The sequence below is a fragment of the Diorhabda carinulata genome, chromosome 8 (genome assembly GCF_026250575.1).
Source record: "Diorhabda carinulata isolate Delta chromosome 8, icDioCari1.1, whole genome shotgun sequence".
NCBI classification, from domain to species: domain Eukaryota; kingdom Metazoa; phylum Arthropoda; class Insecta; order Coleoptera; family Chrysomelidae; genus Diorhabda; species Diorhabda carinulata.
The window spans coordinates 13,830,852-13,856,201 of record NC_079467.1 but is presented as its reverse complement, the minus strand read 5'-3'; the positions used below and the strand labels follow the sequence as shown (position 1 = coordinate 13,856,201).

General features: G+C 31.0%; 1 protein-coding gene and 1 long non-coding RNA gene across 2 annotated transcripts in view; both read right to left on the bottom strand.

Annotated features, from left to right (window-relative positions):
• Positions 1-690: 690 nt before the first annotated feature.
• Positions 691-6,869, bottom strand: LOC130897072 (uncharacterized). Its single transcript, XR_009059657.1, has 2 exons — positions 6,624-6,869; positions 691-1,560 (listed from the first exon to the last, which is right to left on the bottom strand). It is a non-coding gene; the product is annotated as an uncharacterized LOC130897072 (long non-coding RNA).
• Positions 6,870-7,077: 208 nt separating this feature from the next.
• LOC130896993 (hydroxymethylglutaryl-CoA synthase 1) overlaps positions 7,078-25,350 on the bottom strand; it is a 19,067-nt gene continuing 794 nt past the window's right edge. Inside the window, exon 2 of the mRNA XM_057805448.1 lies at positions 7,078-14,377. Coding sequence (XP_057661431.1) covers positions 13,435-14,377 — 943 coding nt within the window. The 3' untranslated portion in view covers positions 7,078-13,434. The remainder of the gene's footprint in view (positions 14,378-25,350) is intronic.

Below are 25,350 nucleotides of genomic sequence, written 5' to 3'. Positions count from 1 at the left end.
GTATTGCTCCTAAAGGCTATAAAACTAGTAGATATAAGCTAACAAGACATTTTCTCCATATTTATTTCCATTTTTTAACATAGTCTCCGTTTAAATATATATACCTAGTCCAGCGATACTCTAACATTTTAACTCTTCCAACTAATAGTTGCAGTCTTTCTCTTCAAAATAGGCTTTTACGTATGCGATATTATCCTTGTCTGATGAAAATATCTCTCTTGCAAGAGAAAATTCGAAGTTAGAATAAAGGAAAAAGTCGAAGGGTCCAGATCTTGTGAATACACTAGGTGGTCAACCAATTCGAAATGTAATTCATGAATTGTAGCCATGGCAAACACGAAGTAGGAGGAGAAGAGTTAACCTGATGGAAAAGCACTTTGTTTTTTTTTTAATGCAGTCGCTTTTTGCAATTTTGCCTTTACCTTATCAAGTAATGATGAGTACTTAATACTTAATAATATGAGCCACAGATTACACCCTAAGAAGAAATGCAAACTTAGTTGTTATTCAGTGGGAACAACTTAGCGGTTTTTCGAAGCCAGTGCCCTCGATGGTACACGGCAGAACTAATCTATTTTCGCGGTTCATTTAAATTTACAACACAGAATACCTCCTGTATTCTATGTTATTCATTTCCATCCAGTTCCGATTTTGCAGTTTCCTGAATTCATGAGAAGAAAACAAACATCATAGAACTGGGACACGTTTATTTACAAAATAATATTTACATACATTTTCAACTAAACCAAGGAAAATAGTATATATGATTACAATATCATTTTTAAAATGAAAACTGACAAAATACAGAATTTGCTAGCAAAGTGAAAAGTGTAATATGTAAATAACTACTAAACATAAATAAAACAGTAATTCAGTTGAACAAATTGCACATCATTACATGATATAGTACAAGTACTATCATTTTGGATAGAATCAAGATACGTTAAAAGGTTTAAGTAAATCTGTCCATCAACATAAGTCAAAAATGAGCAATATTGATACCACAGATACATAAAAAATCACAGCACTTTAGTAGTAAAATGAATAAACTACTATATCAATATATCACAGTTGAAATAAAATGTTGTATAGACATCTTTTGTACATATAAAGAGAAAAAATTTTATCTTGTATAGTCATCGTTTTGCTGTATCTTTTCTATGAATATTTCTTAACTCTAATTAATGAATTCTTTCGTTACATTATTTAAACTTTCTTCTATACTCTCAAATGTTCCAATTTTATATATCTCCTTCAAGGTCTTTAACTGCTCTGTATTATTCTTCAAACTGTTTGTCAATTTTGATAATTTAATTATTGTATTCCGATTATAAATTGATACATTACCATTTCCCAGGTGTAAAATCGTTTTTACTAGTTCCAGTTACAGTCAAGAAACCCGATTTTTGTTTGTCAAAACTACTAATTTTCTCTGTAACAATGGAGTCTCAAAATTCACTTGAAAACTTCAATAGCTCTCCTATAGGTAAATTGCCGCATGAATACACGGACTATCAACTTGATGCTCTTCGACGATTATAATATCAGTGTCTACCATACCTATATTTACAGCATATGAATGTTCTTGGTTTACTATACAGTTATTAACTTTGCGTAACTGTGATCATAAATGAAGGGAGATGAGAGGTGAAAAAGATAGGGGGGCTTTATAATTCAAATGTTTTCTATTGAAATTTGTAAAATCAATTTCCAGAAAATGATTTGCACACAAGCCTTAATTTGATGTTGAGCATTGAATTTTACAAAGTTACATTCACATTTAGAACACAAATCAGAAGGGTGTTTGGACAATTGACAGTAATGACACATTTTTATTACACTAGCGCCACGATTACTAAGTGGCAGAACTAAATTTGTGTTGCTGAAATTTAGACGCAAGTCAACCTTCTTATTGGGTATATTCTGTGATATGTACCGTGTAACTAGCGACCCCTATGAAATAGAGATATAAAAACAAATTCAAAGGATTTATCACCTTCATAAAATTTCATTATAATGTTGCCAGTAGATTCGGCACAACCGTATAAAAAATACGTATACATGTTTTCTTCAACGCTCTTTATCTTGAATACGGATGGCGTAAGGAATTTTATTTCTAAAGCGAACCCTATTTTTGTTTCAGTTTTCTACCTATCCTTGAAACGGACTCGCCATTTTTAAACACCCTTTACATAGTATAATATATTTGCAATAATACTGAAATATTTCCTAAGGATTTCCTTGATATTTCCTGGAATCTTGTAGTTACTTTTTTGTGGATCATACATCGTGCAATTGCAACAAGGATAATCTTTATGGTCAACCAATCTTAGATATGGTCAATTTTATTCTCTGTTTGTATCTGCCAAGTGTTTCAATTTTTATTCAATTTCTTGCGAAAGTCACAATGTTCTATAATTGTATCGTTCAAGTATGATTTCAAATCAGCCAATATCAATTGATTACACGCTAGAGTGTTTAGAGATGATGTTGTCTCTCATTATCAACTTGACCATTGGATTTATTTTTCTTTCATAAATACTTCCTAATTATTTTAGTCAATTATTACAATAAACTGCTTCAAACATTCCACATGGTTATTTAGTACTAGCCTTTTTTAGATGTACACCTCTGTTCATTAAAATAGCATACAAATCTTGGGATGAATTTTTGGAATTTTTTGGCTGTCTAAATTTATTCGATATTTGTTGCCATGTTTACCAATATTAAATTATCAGATAAGTATTTACAAAAAATTTTAAACATACCATAATTATTAACCCTTTCAGTCCAGCCGTTACAAGGTATGCTTGAGATCTACAGTGGAGTGTCTTATTTTCTTCTGAAGACTACTAAAGTGCTATAAGTCCAACATTCTTTAATCTTAAAAAATCTCTTGTTACTGTTGTATCTATAACAACAAATACTTTTTTTACTCGATCTTTCTGAATCGACCTAGAAGAGCTTGAATTGGAATGAAGCAAAGAAGGTAAAACGATGAAGTCGTCCAATATTTTTACCAAACAGCCACAGAATGATAGCATAGAAACAAAACGTATTGGTTCATGCTAGAACAGCGAATTCGTTTGCTTTCCGGTCTGATTCCAGCAATGACCTTGGCAATCATTTAGTGGATAGATCTGTCTCCTGTACTGGAAGGATTAAGATAGCTTCCCACGACCATAGGCCGCGTCATATTAAAAGAATCCATAATAAATCTTGAAAATACAGAATAAAAGTAATACTTACAATGTTGATGAAGCACTAGATAATAGAACAAATATTGGACAATAAACAATTGAAGTGAATGAAATTCCGACAAATATTTCCATTAAAATTAAGGTCTTCTCATGTTGTTTCAATGGCTTCCCATTGCTCTTCATGATTTCTGGGACGAAAATTCCTTTTGTAATTTTTTTTACGAAACACCCCTATAAATTTTAAATAGGAAATATAACGAAACTGTTTGCCGGCCACGGTAACGTCTCAATATTGTTTTGTCGAAACCATTTTTCATTTATGCAGTCGGAGTGAACAATTATCATGTTAGTAAATGAAATCGTTTCCATCATAAGTTTGATTTACTGATAGCAACATAATGTTATCTAGTAATTGAGGTAAACTTTAGAGTGGAGGCTTGCACCAATATAATTCTACCACTACACCAACACTCACAATTACACTGTGACAGTGTTGGTGTAGTGGTGGTGTAAACAGTGTATTCAGCTTACACCAATTGTCCAACAAACACCAGACCTATTAATACTCATCTAAACTCAAAGCATTTACCGAAAATTTGCCGGACTCCGTTAAGATAATGCTCTTAAAATCTTGAAATAGGTGGTTTGTAATTCGTTCCCAAAAGTCCAGATCATGATACAAATAATAATTAATTGCAAACACAACTCTCGATTAATTGCATTTTAAAGTAATGCTTCTTCCTAGCACTTGTACTGTTTTTCGAATCCGAAGCTTTAATGCGTCTACATGACGTAGAACGGGATCCTGGAAAGTTTGTTGCGTATGAAATACTAACAAGTTGATTCAAAGGGATGTTCTCTTGGAAAATTAATCAATGTAACATCTTGTGCTTCGTTTGAAATGTTTCTTCCTCCAGACTCAAACTTTCGGTGCAAGGTCCCATCTTGATCCCATCGTTTCTTCACTCTGGCTATGGTAGCCGCATTAAGACCTAGATAAGTTGCCAGTTTTGTGATAAACAAGCTCATCTTTCAATTTGGCAATAATGGCAGATTTCAGTTAACTGAGGAGGCATTAAGTAAACTTCAACTAACTCAAATTAATTATTGAATTATCTGTTACTGACAATGACATTAGGTAGAAACTCTGATTTACGCAGACAAAATGTAAATGTATGCTTTTTGACTGAACAGAAGTGTAATTGTATATTTCTCTAGTCCAAGTGCTTTTGCGCTAGGGATGAGTTCCACCCCAATTTTTCATGTATAACTCGGATACCTTTGATTGTATCACAAAGAGTTTACGAAACGAAAATGAAGCTTATTAAAAAAACAATGAAATTGATTTGTTTGAATCTGCTTCAGGCATTATACAAACAGAGTAATCATTTATTGAAGTTTGAAATTTATATCAAACGAATATTTTTTAAAATGCAACGTCTAGTAACGGAAAAACGGTCTACTGTTTGAGGTAATTGTATAAAATATATTTAAAATAAGAGTTAGTAGACCTCTCTAGCATAAAAACTAAGTTATGGAAAAAAAATCGATTTATATTTTTTTCGTAGAAAAGAAACTCAATTTCACCCTTAACAATACTACCCAAATTGCAATAAATATATGATATAAAATATAATCCAATGATGATTTACTTTATTTACGTACTAATAATGATTTCTGGAAGTATATTTTCGAAAAAAATTATGTTTAAAGTCGAAAAATCATTTTTGAAATTTTTAAAAACATCTCCTTTTTTCCAAAATTTCTGAAAAATTTAGAGAATATACATAAAAATTGATACGGATCAAAAATAGAGTTTTTTTAACAAATATTTGGCTTTTTATTAATTTTCTGTAACTTCTAAAATAACTGAGATGTGACCTTAAAAATCTTACCCTAACGTTTGACTGATATCATTTTCGAACCCTTTAAACATTGTCCTTTGAAAAAGATAGTGCTAAAGAAATTTAAAACGTTTATAAACTTATAGGTTATAAAATTCCCTATAAAACTATGTTTTGAGCAACTAATTTGCTTGAAAGTTAATTGAGATATGGCCAAAAAACTAGATGCACTTTTTGTAATTTTGGAGCAGGTAGATTTTATAGTATAGTATAAGTGAAAGTACGTAAATAATTTCACCATTTTTTGTCCTAAGGTAAGATTTATTGGAGTTATAAATTTTAAATACATAAATCTCACGTTAAAAAAGATAAAAAAATGTCAATTTGAAATAAATGAATCAAAAAATTTTATAACTACGTCTGTAAATATTTTTTTCATATTTTTCCAATATAGAGGATGATTTATATTGAAAATTATAAATACAAAATATTCAAGTCAAAACAGGTGATAAGATGTCCATTTAAAATAAATGAAGAATAAATACGTCAATAAATATTTTTTTATTCGAAATAAGAGATTATTTATAAGGGTTGAACGTTTGGGATGCAAAATATTTGAAGTGAACACAAACAAAAAAAGTTAATTGATAATAAGTAAGCCACCACAAAATATTTTTTTCAATTTTATATTAACGGGGGGTGCTTTATTAGGAATAAAATACATCAAGCAAGGTAGACAAATTATAAATACTATATTAAAGCATTAAATAACTTTTATTAAAACTTTTAAAAGTATTTTTTTACTCATTAAATGCTCATACTTATAATATTATTGCTTTTATGCAATAGGGGGTAGTTTCTAACCCTAAGAGTAACAGGTACCTACATATCGGCATCGGACAGATTTTACTTTAAACTTACTTACTTTTAAACTTATAGAACTAAAGATACTAGATTTTGCTCTCTTAAATACTAATTCTAATGTATACAAAAGCTATAATTATATATATGAACGTCACGTCACATTAAGAAAATAAGTAATTTGATAAGTTAATGGAACTTCAAGTTTCTAAGGGACTTATGGAACCGCTTAAGTATGACATTGAGGACGGTCAGTCTACAAGAAATCTTACAATACAATACGAATACAATAGTAAGTAGGTAGATTTATGATTCTTCACAGTGACAGTACTATACATTAATGGAGCATAAAATAAGAGACACATTGTATGAATTAATATATGGTTAACAGATCTTAAATGGTTCCCACCAGTAGTGGCGATAATAATTTAGGATATATTTTAAAGAAGTGTAAATGAAGCTTAATTCCAAACTTTCATGCAAATCGATGCAGGTTTATAATCGGAGATAATACCTCGTTTTTCCCTTGGTAGCCCGGACTGTAATATTCGCTTGTGATTGTGAAATTTTTGGTGTATAATATGAATACAGTGCTAATATATTGAAACAAGTTAGTGTTTATTTTAGGAGAGGTACTTGTCGAAACGATAAAAAACAAAAAAATTTAAGTAGCGTTTTGTAAATATACCATGTGTTTAATTTCAATTTATTTTCTTACCTCAATGGGCTTCACTGACTACTGCCTTGATATTATTCACATAAATTTAAAAACATCTAGTATGCTAATTTGCACAAAACATGCTAAAATTTATTTCTGGCCAATTGGTTTCTGGAACTGATGGTGAACAGAAGTTCCACATTCTGGTACAAGTTTTGTAAAATGTATCTTTTGTGAGAATTACAAATTTCTATTCCGAAATTTTATTTAAAAGAAAAATTTATTCACAAAAACACGATAAGTGAACTTGAATAATCTCAACAATTGAATTAACAAAATTCATTAAAATTATATTTACAACAACTTCTATTTATATTAAAATAAATGCTGATTAAGTATTTATGCATATAATCTTTTAATTTTAAAATCGTCTGGATTTTTCTAGATGTAACTTGAAATTCAACATGTATTGTTGTAGTGACGAACCACATAAGGCAATAAATTAAACAAATAATTATTTCATAAAATTTTTATTTACATTCATTTAGTAAATATAATAAAGGGGAAGATTGTATTTCAATTTTTTTTGTATACTATAAGCTTGATTCATGTTATACTGATTTCATTTAAAAGGTTAACTTTGTCTAAATATAAGATAGGAATTAAGATCTGTGACATTGTACATTTTACAGATGAGACAAAAATTGTTTTTCTGAGTTTTACTGACAACTAATAATCGAATTGTTGATAAAATAAAACCATTTTCAAAAATAATAATTGATGAATAAATAAAATAATTTTTCAAAACACCTTATACAATTAAAACAATTTAGCACCAATTAATAATAAGTATAATGATTTGTCTTATAAATAAATTAAAAAGTGTCAATAATAAAACAAATCAATTCAATTTAAATAATTAGACTAATTATCACCTACTAAAGATCTAAGTAAATACTACTTGTAAAACAAATTATTCAACTATTGCAGTTTTTTTCTTAAATTACCGTTCATTTAATAATGAATTATAATTTTTTGGAAAATAGATTTTGATTATTATGCATGAAAGTGGTCAAGTAATATGATAGGCACTTGAATCGAAATTAGAGTTCTCTAATATTTTTAAAGATAAGTATGCTGCACATTTGATGCATAACTGCTTTAGTACATATATTATCTAATTACACTACCGGTCAAAACTTTTTGCCCACCCCACAATCCATTCATTAAATTCCAAAATAATACACTTAAACAAATTTCTCCTTCATATTTACAAGCGAAACTGAAAATAATAATGTCCGTTATTTGTTTACTATATACGAGCACATGTTTATGTTTTGTTGGTGAGTCCAACAAGTTGACAATTGCAAGTACCGCCTGATTTGTTTGTTATTCTTCAACTGTGAATTAATTCTTGGGTGTTTATGATTGAAGTTTAATCTCAGTTAGTCCTGTGAGACGCAAGAACGTGCTGTGAAGTATACTTTTTGAACCTATACATTGCAAATTCAAACTGGGATAAAACCAAGGAACTATTGTGCATTAATCGAAAGTCTTTATAGTCTAGGCAAATGTAGACTGCCACCGAAATAAAAAGACTTCGATGCACCGTGAACTACAACGTAAAAATATAAGTATCCACCAAGAGCTCTGATGATAGAAAACGCGCAATGCGGTCTCGCTGAAGATTAACGTGTTGTATTGAACTAGGGATCTGTCTTTGAGTACTTCTAGAGTGAAAAGGAGATTGAGCGAAACTGGACTTTTTGGAAGGAGACAGTGAAACCTCTTTTAAGACTTCAAAATAAAATTAAAAGGTTGCTGTGAATTTTAGACCATAAAAATTTGGACACATGAAGAGTAGGAGAGAGTTTTATGGAGTGGTGAGTCAAAGTTATAAATTTTTGGGTCCAAGAGAAGAGTGTTATTGAGCAGGTCAAAGGAAGAACGGATGTTAGATCCATATGTAATTCCTGTAAAATACGGCAGAAGCTCGGTAATCGTTTGGGGATGTTTTGGAGGATGGGCGACTGGACACCCGATAAACATTAAAAGAATTTTCAAGAAAGAAGGCTGTAAAACAATATTTAAGGAAAATATAGTACGTAATGCATATATTGATGGAAAATAAGGCACCAGCAAACATAACGAAGATAATCCATAACCTAAATAACAATAACGAAACAAAGGTCAAGGTAGGAGATCAATTCACACAGATGTAAGCTGGTGATGGAGAACAAGTTATGCAATTCAGATATCTGGGCATAGACATATCAAGTCCCACGACCCAGTTAAAGACCTAAGAAGCCAGATTAACAAAGCATCCGCACTATCAGGATGCCTACGAGATATAGTCTGGTCCAACCCGTACATGCGCAAAGATAGCAAAATTAGAATCTACAAGACTTGTATCAGACCCATCACGACGTACGGCACGGAAGTCCACGAGGACACCAACAAGACAAAACAAATGCTGAGAACAATAGTGGAGAAATCAAGAAGAGACAGAGTGAGAAATGCAGATGTCAAAGAGTAATGCGGGATACAAGACATTGTGAGATGGGGAAGACAACGTAAGAGGCAGTGGTACAACCATGTAAGACGGATGGACGAGAACAGACTTCCGAGAATAGTCCTAGAAATCAACCCGCCCGGCTCAAGGCCTCCCTGGAGACCACCTAAAAGGTGGAAAGATAGTTGGCAATCCACCTCTCAGGAAAAGATGCAGAGGCAGCTTCAGAATTAACAGATCGACAGTTCTCTAAGAAGTAGAAGAAGAAGATAGTACGTTATGGCCTAGCTCTGATCGGCATAAAATTTATCTTCCAGCATGACATCGATCCCAAGCATTCCTCAAAGTTGTGCAAAGAGTATTTGAAAGAATTGAAAGGGGAACGAGAATGTTGTCAAAATAATGATTTGGTCGACACCATCGCCCGACCTCAACCCGATTTAGTTGTTGTGGGACAAATTGGTCAGGGAAGTCGGAATTTCCTAATTCCACTTCACGTGGAATATCCTGAATAACGAATGGAACCAAATCAACGACTATTATATGTGGATAATGTTGCAGAGTATGCCAAAATTGTGCACTGAAATAATAAAACCAAAAAGATAAATCACAAATTTAAATATAAAACAGATTGTATTTTTATAATGACTATATTGTTTTCTATATGTGTTCTTTAAACAATAAATCTGAAAATCTACTGAATTGTTTTTATTTTTGTGTATTACGCAAACTATAGGATGGTTAACATTTTTTGACCGGTTGTGTGTAGTTTGTTGTATGTTAAATCCAACCAGCACAATATTATTTCATTCGTATTTTCAATAACTCTATGATTGTAGATTCATTTTCATCTTATTTTTTATAGCACAGTATGATAAATATGATGAAAATTTTATAATAAAAATAATTTATTGTGGTGCATCATATGAATGCAGATTTTTTAATAGAAATATGTAAAATGTATCCATCCACAAAATAACTTTGGAATAATGCTCCATAATTATCCATAGTATCCATAAAATAATGGATATTTTGAATTCAATCTCGGAATACCACTTGTGAGAACATTGGTGTGAAGGGAAATCATTTCCCAGTTTCTTTTGCTTATTCTATTTTCACACTTATGTTCTCTATAATCAATGTTCAACTCAGTCAATAAATCAACTTTCCTCAAAGTAACCACAATAAAAACTACTATTAAAGACTTTCTCTAGTTTACTATCTCTGCAATATGTCAATGCAAAAAATTCACATTCGCATTTCTGTGTTTTTATATTATATTCAAGTCATGATAAAATTCAATTTGAAACCTGGAAATAGTTGTATAGTGGAGAACATTAAAATCGACGAATAACACCACTCTGCATCAATTAACAAATGACAAAAGATCTTCTTTAAGCAGTTTTCACGCTGATTTTAAAAATACAATCCTTTTTTTTCCTACCACGTCTGGTTAACTCTTAAATAGATAATTTCTATTGTGAGGATTAATTCCCGGCCACTAAATAATCATACACCCGCGACGCAAAGCGGTGATTAAGCGTGTACAACGCGTAAAGTGTACAGTCACGATTCTCCTGTGAAGTTAGGATTTACATGTACAACGTCGGCCTGTTACATGTTTTTTTTTTCTGTGGGCAACTTACTGACGAGCGCAAATTCCTTCAAATCATGCATCGACTGCAGACATCTTTTTTTGCAAGTTGCCGAAAACAAGTTCATTTATTTTTCTTCATCCGATAACTGTGAAAAAAGTGTCGATTCAAAATGAGCGAGTCGAAACGGAAATGTTTTGTTCTATTTGTGTAAATTTACAGTAGCGTAACAGAGAAGTGAGATTAATGGGTGAATAAAGAACCTGTATTTTGCCTATTTCAACTTAATACTTGGAGATCAAGACAAATCATGGGCTAAAGTGTGTGGCATCTGTGTAGAAGGATTGCGTCTTTGGAAGGCAGGAAAAAAGAAGCAAATGCCCTTTGGGATCTCTATGGTATGGCGCGAACCGCAATATCATGTAAATGACTGCTATTTTTGTATGTTCAACACCAGTCGATACAGTTCTAAAAATAAAAAGAGCAATGTTTACTACAGCATTCCTTTAGCAATACGACCTGTATGTATCAGCTAAATCTGAGAGTGAAGCCCATTCATCAGAGGATTAATTTACACCAGGAAGACGCACACAGCTGTTTACCCAAGCAGAATTAAATGATTTGGTTAGAGATTTAAAACTAACAAAAGAGGCATTTGAAATTGTAGGTTCAAAACTGAAATCAAAAAGTCTCTTAGCCCCAGGTAAATTATTTTCATGGTATCGCTTTAAAGAACGAGATTTACTACTTTTCATTGAAGATTCAATCTTGTTCTGTAATATTCCTGATCTAATGAAATTTTTGAGTCTGAGTCGAGATTTTTCATTGATTCCTCTCAAAGAAGTTCTTCTAGATAATGGCAATAAATACCCATCCATTCTATTGCCCATTTCAATCACATATAAAAATATATTGGTCGGCATCAAATATGCGGAGCACCAATAGCTTGTGTGTGGCGATTTGATATGTCTTCTGTTAGGTCAACAACTGGGTTATACGAAAATTCCGTTCTTCTCATGTGAATGAGACTGTAGAGATTGTGGAAATAAAAATTGTGACCTAAACGACAAAATTTTGTACCTGGTATGAAAAACATCCTACACGAACGTTGATTTACCTTAAGATTTTGCTACCACCGCTGTACAGGAAGCCCTAATTGATAGAGCAATTTGTAACCGTTTTGTCAAAAGAAGGAGCTTCAAGTATCTTTCAGAAAAAGTCAAGGTGGGAATTTTCGTGGGTCCACAAAGCCGAATTTTGAGGGAAGACGCAAATTTAAAAAAAAAGTATGAATCAGAAAGAAAAATTAGTTTGGATGAAAAAACGTGTACGCTATTTTCTGGGCAACAATATTCCCTCCTTGACCATTTCCCTGAGAGCTTAGGGAATTACAGTGAAGAGCAAGGTTAAGTTCTACAAAAACTTTATTGAAATGGAAAAATGGTACCAAGATAGTACGTTACTGTTGAAATCTCAATAGGGATTGCCAAGAGACCCATCTTATCTAATTTTACATACTTCAAAATTTTTGTTTAAATTTATTCAAAATTCATCCTTTGTCAACTATTCATTATCATTCATACATCTCTGTAGCGTAAACGTACTAGTACTTGATATCATGTTAGTATTTGACATTATCGACTTTAATCGTGGAAACAAGGAATTAAAAAACATTTATGACATTCTGCGAACGAAGATAAGTTTATATTTGTATTTTTTCATTAAACTTTGCTTCTTAATTATAGTTATAACATTTTGATATGCAGGTATAGAAGAAATAAGTATTCATTAAGAAAAACTGAATTCTAACCTCTAAATGAGGAATAATCATGGTGTCAAATACTAAACCAAGAAAGATAAAGTTCATAGTAATTTACATTGATGTCAACTACTAGTGTTGAGTGCAGACTCTTTATTTTAATACTTTTTCTAATGCATTTTGCAGTGATATAACTACAGGTAGACTAATATTGAAAACAAAATTTGTATTGTTGATGTGTTTCTCTTCATAAAATCCATATCATAGTCGAGTATAATTACATTATTGAATGAAATCTAGACGTGATAGAAAAAAATGGAAAGCATATATAGAATCAGCTAAAAAAAATTTCAGAAACAGTTATTGGTATAGTTCTTCCAATATAAATTGCAGAAGACAGTTATGAGAGGAACAATAATATTTCATAAATACGCACTACACTCGTATCAAATTAAGATATGAAAAATAATGTTTACTCCCTATACAAAATGCGGTGAAAATCTAACAAACCGTCAATCCACGTGGACTCATATCTCTATTGTTTACTAATGAAAACATCGAATCTTAAACATGCATTTCTATTGGCCGAAGCTGTGGGAAAGCGTATCTACACAATTTCTTTGTAATATTCCTGCTAGACAGTCTGTGATAAGCAGTGGCGTGGCTTATTTAATTCATGAATTTTTCTTAATAAATAGAAATTTGGCGTCCTTTAGACCATGGGCGATTGCCTTTTAAAGAATACTTTCTCGTATAAGATATACATATTTTTAAAAGTATTTATAAAAATAATTAAATCATAAAATGTTTATAATCTGCAATTGATATATGAAGAACTATACAAAAGGCAAATATGCCACATTAATAATAATCAATGATTTTGGTTGGTTGTAATATTAATTATTCACTTTTGAGTTTTTTCGCAGTTCTGCATAAAAATTGTAGCATAATTATTTGTAATTATTGTATCCACTTTAATAATACTAATATTTCAGTAATGAAATACTAAGAATAACCATTAGTAAGTAAGGGAACTCTATTGTAGAATCTTCTAAACATTTCATCAACTTTAACCAAATAGTAAGTACCTGGGAAGAAACTATCAATACTACTAACGGGTTCGTAAGGAGCCTTATGACTGGTTTCTTGTCGTAATTCGAGACTAGCCTCGAATTTTTTGGGTTCAATTTTTTGGCGTTGTTCTAGCCGAGTTTTTATATCATTCAAATTTGTAATTATATTTTGTAAAGAATCAGAATTATTATTTACTGTTATTGAAAACATTGATGCGGCCAAACCAGATCCATAAGAAAATAAAACGATTTTATTGCCGATTAATTCTGAAGGTTTCTTATTAATTAATAAGGATACCAAGCCACCATAAAGTGAAGAAGTGTACATATTTCCTACTTGAGCTGCCATAAGCAGTGATGGTTGAGTTTTTTTAGTAAACGCTTCTTTACTAGCTTGAACGAAAGCCTTCTCTACATCTCTATCGAAATAACTTTCTTCCAACTTAACTTTTTTGAATTTCTCTAATTCCGGATAGTTATCAGAATTATCAAGGAAATCGTTAAATGCTAGACGCCCCACAGATTTTTGAACAAGTTTACAATATGGAGTGTGAAATATTACAGCGTCAAATTCATTTAAATTGACATTAGTTTTTTGTTTTTCTACTACTTTTTTCTTATAAAGTGCATAGCAAATATCTAATGCACTCAAATAACATTGTATAGACAATTTTCCATCAACTACAGGGTATTCTGAAGTAAGATCCGGTTTGTAAAAATCATAAGCATGTTTTACATACGTTGCTCGGAGTCCTCGGTCAAAAACTAAAGGAGCGTTTGGTCCCAATAACATGGCGACGGAGCCAGCACCGCCTGTTGGTCTAGCTGATCCTTTTGCGTACACTGCTATATCAGCTGTTACTACAAGAGCATATCTGCAACAAAAACATATAATGTGATATAAATCACCTAATATCGAATTTTAAAGATTAGTCAATGGAAGAAGTCAGGGGAAATTGATAATATACAGTATTGGAGAATTTACTTACGAATATCAATGTAAAGTCTACATTCAACTTAATTACAATCTATCAGTATTCCGTGACAAATTATAATAAATTTAACTGTTTCACTGAAATCTGACTTGTTTATGTTTATGTTTATTAATGTTATTAAAAGCATGCGCAGATGAAGTTCAGCTCATTGTTTCATGCAAAATCTCGCACTTGCAATTTTATCTATTAGGTGCCATTTTATCTAAGTTTCAATTTTAGAGAGAAATGAGTTTCTATACTGCTTATATTATGTTTTATTTTCCTCAGGAGTTTTTCAAATGTTTCTTCATTTATTCTCAATTAATTTTTCTGTTTTCTCGTCTAATTTTCCAGCTAAACTGTCTAGCAGATTCCAAAAGCAAGGCAGAGGCAGATATTCAGTGTTTGAGGTTACGAATTTTGATTAGTGGCAACCATGATGCAGTAAGAGACTTGCATAATGTCAAACGACGTGCAAAATTCCTCTATGTAAAATTTTGATCTTGCAAGGAATTTCATGCAATTTCTTGCAAGTCTCTGCCATTGTCTCATGATTGTCACTAACTAAAATTCCATAATTAAAAGTAAACAATTTGCTAACCTCAAATTTTATCATATATAATAATTGTGGGCGGTTTACAAATGAAAATAACAACGCTAAAGGCCGCTTGACATGTTGCAATGCAATGGAAAACACAATATTTCTTGATGAGAAGAATGCAAGATTTTTGTGCCATTTTTTTGCGTGAAAGTTGCAATTCTAGGGAGAAATCTAGTAAATTTTGTCTTAACAACAGATCAGCCGACTTTCGTAAAACTTAGCTTCGCTATTTTCATTGTTAAACTAGGCACAAAATATTAGATAAAATTTGAGGTTAAGAATTTGTTTACTTTTATTTATGGAATTTTAGTTAGTGAAAGCCATGATACAATTGCAATATACTTGCATGCAATTTCTTACACTTTGTATTGCATTATGTCAAGCGGCCTTTAGCAACAGAATCAAACATAACTAGAAGAAATTTTGTTATCATTCTTTGAATTAAATAGTATGTACTAAAAATTAAAGAAACATAAATTCCAAAAATAATGGAGTTGTATTATTTGTACATTGACTCGTTGAAATTTGAGGCTCTGTATGTGAATGCTTCTAAATGTTCTTGATTTTAGGTCTCTTCTGTTTTAAAATTAGATTATTTTTTAATATAAAATATTTTGATAAAGACTGAAATAAGTCGAAAAGTCAATTTTTATGTCTTTCAAAAATTATTAAAAAAAACTAAATTTAAAACGGAATAGACCTAAAATCAAGAACGTTTAGAAGCATAAATTATCAAAAGGTCTAAGAAATAAAAAATTAAAGAAATTTAAACATTTTGTTTTAAATATATCTAAAGAAAAGAATCACTTGCGAATAAATCTGTCCATCTGAGTAACCACTTGATCACACAATGTGAAGAAATAATTCTATTGCGAAGTTTTTTCAAATAATTTCCAATCCTACGTTAATAGAAGACACATTTTCAAAAAGTGATTTGAATGATATATTTACCTTCCATTTGACACGGAAAATTATTATAATAAGTTTTTATATTATTATAACATTTAACACCCAGTTTTAAATTTTAACTAAAGCGCACATTACCAATATGGCGGTGTACTGACGTCAGTACATAGTAAGCTTGTAAATAGTTAATGACACTCTACTGTTTATTTAGTGAAATAAAATTTCAAAACTTATAAGTGGTGTATAGTAAATCGCAATGTATTGATATTTCCCGACAGCAATAAAAAATGGAGAAAACAGCTTTATAATAAATATTATTAAAATGTAGAAATGAAAAATCTACATCAGTAACGTAAATATCATAATTTCAATACAAATAAAAAAAGAACAACCTACAACAAGAACAACAACAAAACAAATAGTATATACTTATACAATTATTTTTGAAGAATTTAGTTTCAATTAGCAGAGTAGTCCTCCAAGCAATTGATTATTATTAAATTTGAGTGGAACCTAGTATGGTAATACACATAATCTTTGATGTCGCTAGGAGTAAACAAGTTACTCTAATGTGGTTACCGGCCACAACGGAGTGCACGGTAATCAGTTTGTAGTAGGTAGTCTGTGAGCGCGAGGCTGTCCACAAATAACAAACATAGTTATTTTCAAGCTTCTTACACCCAGAAGACGTAAACCGCTTAGCCCCCAGACAGTTAACTTATTTGCAAAGTCGTTGCTACTTGACTGGTAAACAGATATAAAGATCAATAGCTTAAAGTGTTCACGAGGTAGATTCACGACCTTTACGCACATTTATAAATTCTGCAACATAAAAATCAGTGGCCGCAAAAAATTTTGCAGCAAAAATTGCATCTAGCATTGGGAAGTTGTCCACTTGTGACGAAATATTTAAATTTAGTAACATACTAATTTAACAAGTTATGAAAAAATTGTTTTTGGAATTTTTGAATTTTTGAAACTTTACAAGTATTTTTGAATTCATAGAGAAGTGAAAAAAATATTTAAATATAATGTAATTGTTAATAAAAAATGAAAATTATTTATAATTATATATTTAGCAATAATTTATAAACTTTATAAGAGATTATTTTGATCGGGACTACCGGGATTCTAATCGCGCGCGCTCTACCCTTTATCTCAGAAACGATTCACAGTATGAAAAAATATTTGAAACAAAATTGTAGAGAATTTAATGTTCTGGAATATTGATAATAGAGTAAAACCCATAGGAGTTATTTGCAAAAAATGTGCAAAAAATCGATTTTTTGACTTTTGCCCCCCGATTTTTATAGTTGCTCACATCGAATTATATGTGAGTTGAGAGGAGTTTTAAGATGTCAAATTAACAAAATTAAACGACTTTATAGCTGGATATCTCAATTTTCCTAGGTAAACTACCTTTAATGATTGGACTAGTAAGTCGTTCTGAGATAATTGAATACTTAAAATTCAGAGTGTACATAGTTGATTAATTGGTCTTTTCCACTAACAGTAGACATGAGTAAATTCAAACTTAAATACATTAAGTATATCCTTTTTTTTACAACAGTTGACGCACATACGTACACTCAAGTAATGATAAACATCCTGGATGCCCCATAATAATGAAAAAAGAAACAAACAACGTTAATTCAGTGAAATTTCAGAACATTGACGTTGTTTTTTCCAGCAATCAGTATTAACTCACTTATGTATATGTTTATTTGGCTTATAATTTGACAATGTAATTTGAATTAATTCCGATGGTCGAATTGATGTGAATGTTTTTGCATGGCCTTCTGCAGCTTAATAATATAATAATCAAAGCTTCCTCGCAGTTAATTTGATGCAAAAAGTATCTAGTTGATACAAATTTTAAATGTCGAAAGTTAGCATTTTAAACTGCAATGAGTAATGTGGAAAGTTTGTCGGTCTATCACATTTGAGTTTTATAAAACCGTTAAACTTACAATACCAGTCAAAAGTTTTTGCCTATCTCATAATCCATTCATTTAATTTCAAAATAATACACTTTAACGAATTTCTCTTTCATATTGCCCAGCGAAGGTCGAAACGATGTCTAACAAACCATGATGTTTGTTATCATGATAGCTTAGTGACCCTACCATTGTCGACGTATTAAAAATACCTCGACTTACCGTAAACTATAACGTGAAAAAATTTGCTTCCACCAGGAGCTTTGGCTATAGAACACGTTCAGGGAGACCTCGAAAAACCACAACCGGTGAAGATAAACGTATTGTATTGATCAACGACTCACGGGCCCAGAAGCTCAGATCAATGAAACTAGGGATTTGCCTTCGAGTACTTCTACAGTGAAAAGGAGATTGAGAGAAGCTGGAATTTTTGGAAAGGTGGCAGTGAAGAATGAAATAAAATCATGAGGTTACTGTGCGCTGATAAAAATGGACGCACGAAGAATGAGAGAGTTTTATGAAGTGAAGAGTCAAAATTTGGGGTATTTGGATTTAAGAGAAGAGTGTGATTTCGACTATAAAATACGGCGCGGAAGTTCGGTGATGGATTGAGGATGTGTTGAAGGAAAAACGACTGGAGACAGGAAATCCCAAGCATTTCTCAAAGCTGTGCAAAAAGTATTTGAAGAATTGCAAAGGAAGAATATACTGGAAGTTGTGATTTGACCGTCACAGAGGGTTTTATTATTACTATATTAGTATCTACATATGTTCTTTTAATTTTTTTTTATTTTTAGTGTATAACTATAGGTAGGGCAAATACTTTTAATCCGTAGTGCCTTCTGAAGGCAAAAACATTGAAACAAAAAGTGAGAAAAGCGAACGTCAGAACTTTTTTCAATAAAATTGTGAAATCTTTTGTGATTAAATGAAGCAAATTGGAATTGCGAAAAAAATTTTAAAAATTACAGATTGTTCTATTGATTTTTTCAAAATAAATAAAGAAATTAAACGATGAATAAAAAAAATTTTAGAAACGTATTTTCAATCTAGGGGAAAAAAATCAAAACAAACTATTTATAAACCACGTTTTTATGTCGCCTAAAAAGAGAAAATTAATTTTTTTTAAATTCTAAGAACAGTAATAAAAGAATGTTCAACTAACTGTGAAATTTTGCTCCTTCATAGTGCCCTTCTTACACACATACAAAACAAGATTACACCATAAAAGTTTATAAAAAGTAAATACTTTGTTTATAATAAATTTTTAAGTAGAAAACACAATGATGTTAAATTTTTTTTCTTAATTTTTCATTAAATCATCCTTTTTATGTTGATAAAAAACAATTATTTACTAATAAGAGTAATTTTGCATTCATTTATTTATCAATTATATTATTATTTAATATTATATTAATATTTTATTATATATATTATAAACAAGGTATTTATATTTTTAAAACTTATATCTACTACAATCTTTTTTTGTATGTATATAATAAGAGCTCCACAAAGCGAAAAAATTGTAGGACAATTATTTGAACATTCTTTTAGTATAAATCAACAAAGTTTGAGAAAATTTTGTTAATCAATAATCGTCTAGTTTGTTGAAAAATTGACTTGAATGGAACATTCTGATAGAAATAAATTCTCCAAAGTCTTCAAATTATACCAAATAGTTTTAGAAGGGCTATTTTCAACGTTAAAATAAAATTATAAATAATGGAGGTACAGCTTCGGGTATCCACACCTTTTTTAAGTAAATTTCTCCTTCTCAAGGATGTTTTTTTTTCTAAATTCAAAAATAGTCATACGTTACAAGCTATAAGCGAAAATCCAAACACTATTTGTGTTAACTTTCGAAATTTTTATGGATCAATACGTGCAATAATCTAGGCATCATTCCTAATAGATTGAGGTAATCCTCATAATTTTAGTTATAGTAGGTCGAATTAACACCTATTTTAACTTGTAGACTAGACTAAAACCTCCAATTGGTATTGCCCCAGTCAGATTGCCAATTTCAAATTTTATATAGATGAAACATTTTTTTCGAAACTGTTGCACATTATTATAGAAAATATTTTAAGACATATCAAGAAGCCGCATTACGTTTTTGGTATAGTTGTAGTTATAAAATAAAATTTCATATTGGCAAATAGATTCGGGGAGTACAAAGCATTGAAGGTTTATGTACGAGGCACACTATGTGCAGATGACAATAAGTTTTTTAATTACGAGGCATATTTTTTAAGTAAGTACGTTTTGCGATTCCTCCGCTGCAACCCCAAGGTCGGCGTTCCGCAGATGCGCGCTGGTTACCTACATCTCTTGTCTACGCATTGACGCCATTACAGTTTTAATTCTTCATTGTGTACGTTGTTTACTGAGTGTTTAAGATGCCTCCGACAATCGTGAGTCCCGCCGATTGTGAAGTATGGGCTGTTATACGATTTCTTAGTGCTAAAGGCGTAAAACCGATGGATATTCATCGTGAGATCTGTGAAGTTTATGGACAAAACATTATGAGTGATCATCACCCAAAAAAGTGAAGTTTAAGCAAACAATTTCTGCCCGGAAAATCATGTGGACAGTTTTTTTTGGGACAGAAAAGGAGTATTGCTAGTGAAGTTTCGGCCTCGTAATGAGACAATCATTGCAGCGTCTTATTGTGAGAGGCAAGTTGAGTAAGGGTATCGTTTTGCTGCATGACAATGACCGTCCACATGTGGCTAATCTGACCAAAGATCTCATCAAATCTTTTCAATGGGAAACTCTAGATCATCCTCCCTACAGCCCAGCGACTACCATTTGTTCCTGCACTTGAAGAAACACCTGGGCGGTCAGCGTCTTCAAGACGACAACGGAGTCAAAACTGTTGTTATACAGTGGTTAACAATTCAGGAGGCACAATTTTAAGAGAAGGGTATTCAAAAACTGGTGCCATGTTATGACAAGTGCCTCATGATTCACGGAAATTATGTAGAAAAGTAGATTAAGGTACAGGCTTTCATGTAAAAATAAAATTATTGCGATATTTCTGCACTTCTTTTTTTAATTCCAAAACAGTACTTACTTACTACTTACGTACTACTTAAAAAATATGCCTCGTACATTGAGAAATATTTACTTTCTTTTTTTTAGACGTCATAAAAGATTTATGATATTTATAACAGAACATTAAATATTGCCTGCATAGCCTGTCTTTTCTCCCATACAGATTTTTACTTCGTTTTAGACCATGACAACAAAAATTCCGGATTCGTAAATTAGCAGAAAATATCAGTATTATGTTTAATAAATATGAGATCTTAACCCTTCATTCTCCACTTTATTTTTTAAAAAGTAGTATCAAACTATTGAATTGATCATGCCGACAAGAATAAATATTAAATAATTGTAAGATGTATTTACTACTCAAAAAAGATAAGACAATCATGGTGAGGACAGTAATAATACAATTAACCCGAACATGGTATAATGGTCTATATGCAATTTAAAAAAAGATGTAACCGCAAAACAACTCATCAGTTTTTGTAAAAAAAAAGGATTTTCATGATATCGGCCAAAATAATAGACTTATACCAGACAATATATTGATAGGGATTGAAACTTATGAAATAAAATTTGTGCCTGGTGGAAAAATATCAGTATAAGGAAAATATAATGAATACTTGAAATAGAGAAATGTGAAAACTACAGTCATCCATGGGGTGTAATCCACCTCAAAAAAGGAATATGAAGGCGCCCAAAGTGCTAGTCATCATCCAAGAGATTGAACGGAATGATGATGATGATGATGCTTCAAATTATACAGAAACGGGTAAATTATTGCGAAAACAAGTAATGTTTCAATTTATTTATTATCATTACTCTGTGACATTAGGAGTATTGCAGGATTGCAGCTGGAAGAAATAATTTCGTGATAGGATATGACAAAAATATCAAAGTTTTGCGTTTGACCATGTTCACGAAACCAGGTAGGTCTATTACTATGCATACACTATATCTCAAATATGAGTGATTCAAACGTCGAAACCCCATTCGACCTGAAAAATATATGGAAAAAGTGGAACGTGGAACTTATATGTTTAATCAGACTACGACTATTTGAAACCATGTGCAGATAAAAGATTTGAACCATGAACCAACGGTTTTCTTCCTTATCATGGCAACGCACTTCAACTACTTATTCCCAGAATTAGTAGCATGCCACTTCTGGTTATTTACCAAAATAAAAAATGTACTACTAGAGAAAAATTTCGAGAGTAGAAGATTATGACAGAACAAATAAAAGCCATTCCGAAAGAAACCTCTTAGAATTGATTCTAATTAATTAAATTTTGGAATACATTGCCAAGCAAAGGCAGTAGTTTGAAGGAGATAAATTTTAATTTTATGTCACCTTTTTGTTAGGTTGAAGTGTTTGTTTTGTAACCATTGAGCTGCTAATATGATAATTATTCTCATATGACCCAGTAATTTAACTAATATCCTCATAACATCTAGTGAGAATAAGTTGAATATTTGTTTCAAATAGAAAATGTACTACAAACATTGAAAATTAGCAAAAAATGAAATTTTTATTATTTAATATATTCATTTAACCTGTAAGTCATTAGAAAACCAAAATAATACATAAATGATACTGAAATAATTTTGTAGTAATTATTGAATTGATTATAAAAGTTTTAATGGATGATAATTTTAATTGATAATAATTTTTTATATTACTTAGTATATAATAGTTTTTCACTGTTCTATAATGGTTTTCACATGTTCTTTATGTCCTCTAGTATTCAGTAGTTTCCAAAGTTTATTATTTCATATATACCATCAATCAATAAGTACATAATCTGATGAGTGGGGGTTACCACAAATCTCATATTTATATTTATCTGTTGAAGTACCATCTTTCAAACAGCAAATGACAAATTTTTAGCTCAATCATTGAATCGAAACGGCAGACATATGAGTGGACTGGACCCTAGAAAGTTGTCCTATACATTCAAAAACGTAAGTCCACTATTACTGTACATAAACTATAAAAAGAAACCGCCAAGAATCAGCTCCATATGTAGAAAAGAATATCTTTCATCAAAATGATGCACCATGTCACAAGTCAATAAAAGACTGCGTGTTCTTACTACATTTTCCACTTATTTTCAGTAAATGTTATGTTGACCATAACAATGAAAATCTTAAATTTTATAGATGCACATTCAAAACAAGTTAGTTAATTTGCAAAGTTAATACGAATCAAAATTTGTAATGAATGTGTGACACCAAAACGTCAGGTGGATATGTAGATTACATTATATTAACGAAAATAAAAATAAAATGAATAACTCTCAATTATTTTCCGATATCTTTTTAAATGCATAAACAAAAAATAGTAACAAAAACTCGAGAAATCACCTTTTTCTATTGATATAAGAATATTTGAAATACAGTTGTATTTAACAATTTTCTCTTAAATGTTCAGCTTTGCACAATATGTAAACACAAAAATATTGGACTGTATATAGGTCATATAAGATCTAAGAGGGAATTAAGTTATACACAATATTTTAGGCGAGATGTGAATTTTCCATCCCTAAAACTAAATGAATGATATAGTTTTCTGTATGAGGATTATGATGACATAATCTCAACGGATATAGTAAGCTATCCTTTATCTTGAATCTTGACCTTTTTTTATTTGTTTTGAAATAATTGGACAGTCAGTATTTTTGATGTTCCCTGACAGCTTGACTTTTTCATACATTCAATATTCAATTTACTCAAAACCTAAAGAAACTATATTGTTATGATGGTGTAAAGAAGGTATTGTTAATGTAAGACCTCTAAAACTGCAACCTTGAAAGATTTATTGTGGTATTTTCCATACAATCTTAAATTGCCATGTTCTAGGCCCATCCTTTTAATTTATACAGTTTTGACTCTGACCCCTCCATGTTCTGGTTTTTTTCCACCCGAGCCTGCATAGACCCACACTATAAGTTGTTCTACTATTATCATCATCTTATGGTGATGGCTTCAAGGTCTACTGTCTGCAGTTTTCTGGTCTATGTATGCACCAATTTAAATTCCTCTGTTATCCAGTTTTGAATAGATGCTTTGAAAATGCATGTTGCATTGCTCCAAAAAGGGTGTGACTATGTCATAGCTTCTATATATCCTTTGACTATATGTTAGATTCTTATGGTAATCATGTTGTAAAGCCTTATTTCTTCGAAGCAATGTATACAATCCCTGACCAATTTAGACTTTATCTTCTGGGAACTGATTTTCGTAGTCTCTGAAAAAGCCAAATTCAACATTTAACTTGATAAAATACCTTTCAAATGATTCTTCCTCTTTCTTCCATAATAGTAGCCTAATATATCTTTCCTCAACCTGGCTCTAGACTGACACACCATTTCTTTCATGGTCGACCTCTACTCTGTATTCCAATTTTCAGCACATATCATGGTGTCACCCATTCTGTGACTATGGCGTAGCCACACCTTTTTTCCTTCATTACTATGTTGAGTAACATGGGACTAAGTGAGTCTCCTTGTGTAATACCGCTGTTGACTGGTATGGGGTTTCTTTGTTTAACAATAATGCGAGCCTGAACTTTATTGTATGAGTATATATATTTTCAAATGCATTTTCAGAAATTGACTTCAGTAGTTAGGGTGAATTCTATGTTATTATATATTTTAGATCAAAACAATGAAGGGTGTCAGAGTAATTGTAAGTGTTCAGCAAAAGATAACTGGTACCAAATGAAAAAGATACTGTAGTTATTTGATTGGATTTGTTCAGTAAAGAAAATCAAGACCTTCCCATAATCAAGTATTATAAATGTGGAATACCCAAAATTGTCAATATATGTTTATTGGTTTAACTTTCTCATTTCCCCATAAAATGTTTTTAGTGCATGTTATTGACATTTAAACAGCAATTAGTTAGTTGAACTCAATCATAACAAGGAAGTAAAATAGAAAGCATAAGAATAGTAGTATTGTTCTACTGAATACAAATAAAATTTAGAATTTTAATCTATTAAAACATAATTTGTGAAACTGTATATATGTATATATATAACTGATTCAAATATTGTTTTGTATAAACTTTTAGTATATTTCACTCATAACAAAACTTTCTAATTATATTATAGTGGCTTAAGTAAAAGTACAAATTTTCTACATAATAAGTAATACCCTTGTATAAAGAATAAATATTATTTATACAATGGTAATACTAATTCTTAGTATTAACAAATTTATTTTTTTTTTTTGGAATTTAAAAAGCATTCACTACGATTAAGATTTTAATAACTAGTCCAAATTAACATATCTCTTAAACACTAAATAGAAATATACCACTTTGTGTGAAAATTGGACAGGTAAAAGTTTTCCAAAAGTAAAAGCACTTGCAAA